This window comes from Arachis duranensis, chromosome 6 (assembly GCF_000817695.3).
Source record: "Arachis duranensis cultivar V14167 chromosome 6, aradu.V14167.gnm2.J7QH, whole genome shotgun sequence".
Lineage (NCBI taxonomy): Eukaryota > Viridiplantae > Streptophyta > Magnoliopsida > Fabales > Fabaceae > Arachis > Arachis duranensis.
In genome coordinates, this window is record NC_029777.3 from 11,913,426 (window position 1) to 11,919,120 (window position 5,695).

Below are 5,695 nucleotides of genomic sequence, written 5' to 3' on the forward strand. Positions count from 1 at the left end.
TTTTCTATTATTCATGAGACAAAAATAATTTGTCTCATAAATTTCCGCTGCTGAGTTCAAACAGAATCAGATTTGTAACTTTGCTCCAAAAAGGGGTGAAAACAGCAAACCAAAGGAAGGCATAGATTCAACCCCCCCTTCTCTAAGCCTACCACAACCTTCAACGGCTTACCAGACCGTCGATAATAATTCATTAAAATCGACAATCTTTCCATCTATAATATGAGTTTGTGAATTTTCCATACTTAATAAAATCGATAGTTTTGCCATCGATATTATTATACAAAGTTGACACCATTTCCGTCGATATTTGATTCAATAAAATCGACAAAAGAGTCGTCGATATTATTATACAAAATCGACACCGTTTCCATCAATATTTGATTCAATAAAATCGACAAAAGAACCATCGAGTTAATTATTAAAATACCGACAAATTCGTTGTCTATATTTTGTTTTCTTTTTGTCTATTTTAAATTTAAAAAACGATAATTTTATTGTCGATTTTAATAGTTACATTTTTTAATTATTTTTTCTATTTGAAAAATAATAGACAATTAATACAAATAAAATTTTAAAGATCAAAATAATATTTATACAAAATATTAGATAACAAGACGAATAGACTCTTAAATATAATTTATATTAAATATTAGATAATGAATTTACAAACTTATCAAAATAATAAATAATCTTCTAACATAAAGACTCAAGACAAGATAAATTACTAAACTTAGACTTATATTCGTTTAAATTGTAATTCACTAATAATACAAAATATTTAAAGCAAAATAAATAACCCTACTCATACTCATCTAAATAATCATTTGAATCATCAAGATCGTCAGAATCATTCTCCCTTATAGAATAATCACTATTTATGACATATAATTTCATAAACATTGACATACAAAGATCGCCTTTGTATACTTCTAAGTATCCGTCTCTCCCGACCAAATTATCTATACATGAATGAGAAAAAAGAATGAGAACTGTGATTATATATGATTACAACATCACATAATGTTTCTAAGGCTATGTAGTATGTACCATGGTGGAATTCATTAGTAGCATTGGCTATCTACTCATAGCTGAAGCACTTCAACAAGGGCTAAGCCTTTTCATTTTTGGACATGCTATGTTTTTTTTAGAATGGTGATCCGAGGAAGGAGGCTATGCGCTTCAAGGGAGATTGAGGCTTTGATCTTTTCTTAGGCGTGTCTGTGGTGCAGGTGCTTGAGACCATAGTACTATATTTCTGATGGGTAGAATAAAGGATCAAATTGGTAAAGCAAACAGAGGTTATCATAGTGTCATACTCTTGATTTATTTAAAAAAAAATCTTGCATAAACAAAAATGGCGTGATACAAAGAACAGGCCTGCAAATTTATGATGTAAAATTTTGAAGTTGAATACAAACAGTGAGGGATTCTAATACTAGCATTTTTCTCAAGCACAAAACAACCAAATGCCAACCTCAAAATCTAAAAACATAACGAAATTCATCTTTGCAATTCTGCTAATAACAGCTACAACCCGCAAAGGATAAGATAGTATAAAACTAATACATTTTCGCGCCTCATAACTAAGTCATCAAATAAATACACACATGAGCTAATTAAGCAACATAATGTTGCTAAGAAACTAGACAAGTTACCAGAAACAATGATCAATGGTAATGCTTGTTCTTGAATAATGTTAAACAACAAAGAGAGTAAAGAAATTTGAAGGTAAAATGAGTATGTGACTATGTGTAACCTAAGAAGTGAAGTTAGAGGCAGTAAAAATAAAAGAAGAGGTAAGGCTCTTAGTGACAATGGAGTGTTCTTCAAGCTTACGAAGGTACCAACCCACAAACTCACCAATTTGTGAGATATCACTCAATTTTGATTTCTTCCAACACAAGAGAATAAAACAAAACGGTCATATGAATAGGAGAAAGAAATGTTTAAAAACTGTGATTAATCACATGCGGAGAAAGCCTTCAATAATTAATTCACAATAAACTAAAAACATGAAAAAGAATCATTACAATTTACAGATTTAAAAAGAATCTATTTAGTTGTGAGGATCGAAATACAACTTTGCATGATGTAATATAAAACTAATAAAATCAGGATGACTTGCTATTTCGGCAAAGTTTTAAAAAGCATTCATGATACCTTCATTCGCCTTTAATAAGCATTTTAAAATGGTCTAAGCAGAATAATTTGTTGAGTAAAAGTTTAAATGAGCTATTAACGGTAAAGAAACTGCTTTCATCTAAAATAAATAAAATTTGAATAAAACAAAATATACATGAGAATTATCTCAAAACAATACTTGCTAATTTACTAAAAATAAACATTAATTAAGACCTGCAACATAGTCCATTATTGTGTATAACACTAGGATGAAACAAAACCACAGGGATCTCAATTATCACACACAGCACAATACATAACTTAAGAGATGCATTCATAACCTGTACAACTGAATTAGCATTTGTTGCTATATAAAACCATATCATCAAAGTTCATGTCAATTGAGGGGGGGATGAATTGAGTTTTATCAATGTTACTTGGCACTGTTATGTGTAAAAAAATAATAGAAAAGAGGACACACTAGATAATAAACCTATTAACCTAATAATGTTTTCTGAAAATGAGAGGGTGAGAGAGATCAGCACTTCTGGTGCTTATAGTGCAACATCTCAATCAAATTTAATGCCTTCTTCTAAGCAAACAATAAAATTTAATGCTAGAGTATTGGTGCTTAATTAGTTCACCAACTTGAGTTATACATATTAACCTTAAAGTTTACGGAAATTAATTTGGTTATGGAGAGAATAATGGTGATAACGTCGAATATGGATGCATGGTGAGTTTTATACCAATGTAGATTTGCATTGCTCAAACACCTGCAAAATGCAGGTAACGTTTTGCAGGCATTAAAAACAAAAATCTGCAGCTCCTGCAAAACGCAGGCTGCAATTGGACTAGAGAACGAAATCAGGTTGCAAAACGTGGCCTGCATGCTGAGAGGGACAGTATTGATCAGCATAGGGCTAAGCAAAACGCAGGTTGTGTTTGTCAGCCCTGCACAGCCAAACGTAGGTTGCGTTTTGCAGCGTTCCTAGCTGCATGCGCGCCACGTGTCATGGAGGGTGTTCACAAACGTCTTTAAAAACCAAAACACAGATGACTAGGGGAGCAAAGTAAAAAACGAAATTACGCTGAGGAAGAATTGATCTTGAGTGAGGAAGATAGAGTGAAGAGGGTTAAGAGTGAAAAAGAAAGGTGTGGGAGAAGAAGAAGCATACAGTGTAGTAAAGAAAAATGGTGTGAGATTTTACCATGTCGGAAGAACATATTATTGAATTTTTAGATCATCCTTAATTGGTATGTAATTTTTTTAATATTTAACGATGAATATATACATATTTATTCAAATTTTATTTATTTGTATTGTAATTAGTAATATTGAGGTTTGTTCATACCCTGGCCCAATATAAAGGCCCAGGTCCAATTGTTATTGTTATTATTATTATTATTATTATTATTATTATTATTATTATTATAGTGGGTATCATAACGAGAATAATTTATTAATATTTTTTAATAATAATATTGTGTAATAATAATAATAATATTGTTCAGCAAACGGAGTTTTTTAACAATGTTTAATTTAAAAAAATTATTATTTTTGATAATTTATTAATATTTTCTAATCATAAGTAATACTGTTTATTAATAAAATACTGTTTAAGATAATGATAATATAATTAATGGTTATTATTATTGTTATTATTGTTATATTATATTTGAGTAATTATTATGATAGTGATAATAAGTTATTTTTATAATAGTAGTGTGTAAGACAATAATAATAAAGTAACATATAATTGTGAAATAGGTCATAACAAAGTTACATTGAAAACCTTAACCACTAATCACCTTCAGGGGAGCATGGACTTGCGTGCTGAGGACATCGGCTGCGGCTATGTCCCTCGCGTCCACATATAGTGCACCGGCAAGGACCACACATATCCCGCGAATCCATCTCATTTAAGTATCGGGTTGACTTTGGTCTTCCTTTTATCGCGCGCCTCAATGTCTAGTTGGCGATCACCTTCGCTCCTTCGTATCTATCCCACGTAGATGGGTCACCCATCGGAACAAACTCGCCTCTGTACACCTTACAAATTTCAGACATCTTCTACACATCGTGCACGTATACTTGCCAATGAAGACGCTGGTTGGCGCAACATGCAAGCACGTGGCAACATGGAAGTCGCTCGACCTGGAAATGGCCACAGTCGCAGTGTTGTTGCACAAGGTTAACAGTGTAAATGGTACCATCTTTTATTTCGCGAACCTCAAACATCTCGTTGCGCCTGTCGAACCAGTTGACCACAATGTTTCCTGCACGTCGGAAGCTTTCTTCAACTCTCTTCGTTGCAAATTCTGAATTCGTGAATCCGTTGCAGAGACGCTCATGAGCCTCGGTACTCTTCCGAGTGAACAACTCATACAGCCGGTAGAAAGTTGACCGAACAAGGACAGTCACAGGAAGGTTGCGTGCACCCTTCAGGACAGAATTTATGCACTCTACCAAGTTTGTCGTTATATGTCCCCAACGATGACCACCATCGAATGCCAACACCCATCTCTCAACACCGATCTCACCGCACCATTGAGTATATGCCTCACCTCGCTCTTTAAGCCATTGGTAGTTTTTGTTGTACTCCTGCTCTGTCCTAGAATAGCCTGTTGAACAAACCATTTCATCATAAGCAGATGCCACAAATTTACTATGAATAGAACCATAACAGCGAGTTGAAATACCTATGTTCACCACGAGATGATTCAAATATGGAGCCTTGAACCTCCTTAAGAAGTTGGACCTGATGTGTTTGATGCAGTACATGTGCCACACCCTTGGTGGTGACCATGCACCGTTACTGCGAGTTATTGCAGTGTCGATGGAGGTATAGCGGTCAGAAATAATACCCACACCATCAATGGTAACCACATATCTCTGCAAATTAGTTAGGAAAAACTCACATGCGTCTGTTGTCTCGCCCTCGACAATCACAAATGCAATAGGCACAATGTTTTGATTCCCATCTTGTGCAACCGCTACCAGAAGTGCACCTTTATATTTTCCGTACAGGTGCATGCCATCAACCTGCACCAATGGCTTGCAATGTCTGAATGCTACAATACACGGATAGAAGCTCCAAAAAACGCTTGCAAAACTCTTACACCTTGAACCTCTTCACTCTCACGGTAAACGGGGAGTGTTTTAATTTGAACACGAGACCTTGTGATGAGCGGATATTTTATACGCTTTTTGGGGGTAATTTCATGTAGATTTTAGCATGTTTTAGTTAGTTTTTAGTAGAATATTATTAGTTTTTAGGCAAAAATCATATTTCTGGACTTTACTATGAGTTTGTGTATTTTTCTGTGATTTCAGGTATTTTCTGGCTGAAATTGAGGGAGTTGAGCAAAAATCTGAGTTAGGCTGAAAAAGGACTGCTGATGCTGTTGGATCCTGACCTCCCTGCACTCGAAATGGATTTTCTGGAGCTACAGGAGTCCAATTGGCGAGCTCTCAACGGCGTTGGAAAGTAGACATCCAGGGCTTTCCAGCAATATATAATAGTCCATACTTTGCGCGAGGATAGACGACGTAACTTGGCGTTAAACG

The 5,695-nt window shown here is 34.6% G+C and overlaps 1 protein-coding gene across 1 annotated transcript in view; it reads right to left on the reverse strand.

The window, feature by feature from the left end:
- Nucleotides 1-4,198: 4,198 nt before the first annotated feature.
- The window catches only part of LOC127748430 (uncharacterized), a 2,758-nt gene continuing 1,261 nt past the window's right edge, over nucleotides 4,199-5,695 (reverse strand). Inside the window, exon 2 of the mRNA XM_052262949.1 lies at nucleotides 4,199-5,199. Within this exon, the coding sequence (XP_052118909.1) occupies nucleotides 4,199-5,199 (1,001 nt within the window). The remainder of the gene's footprint in view (nucleotides 5,200-5,695) is intronic.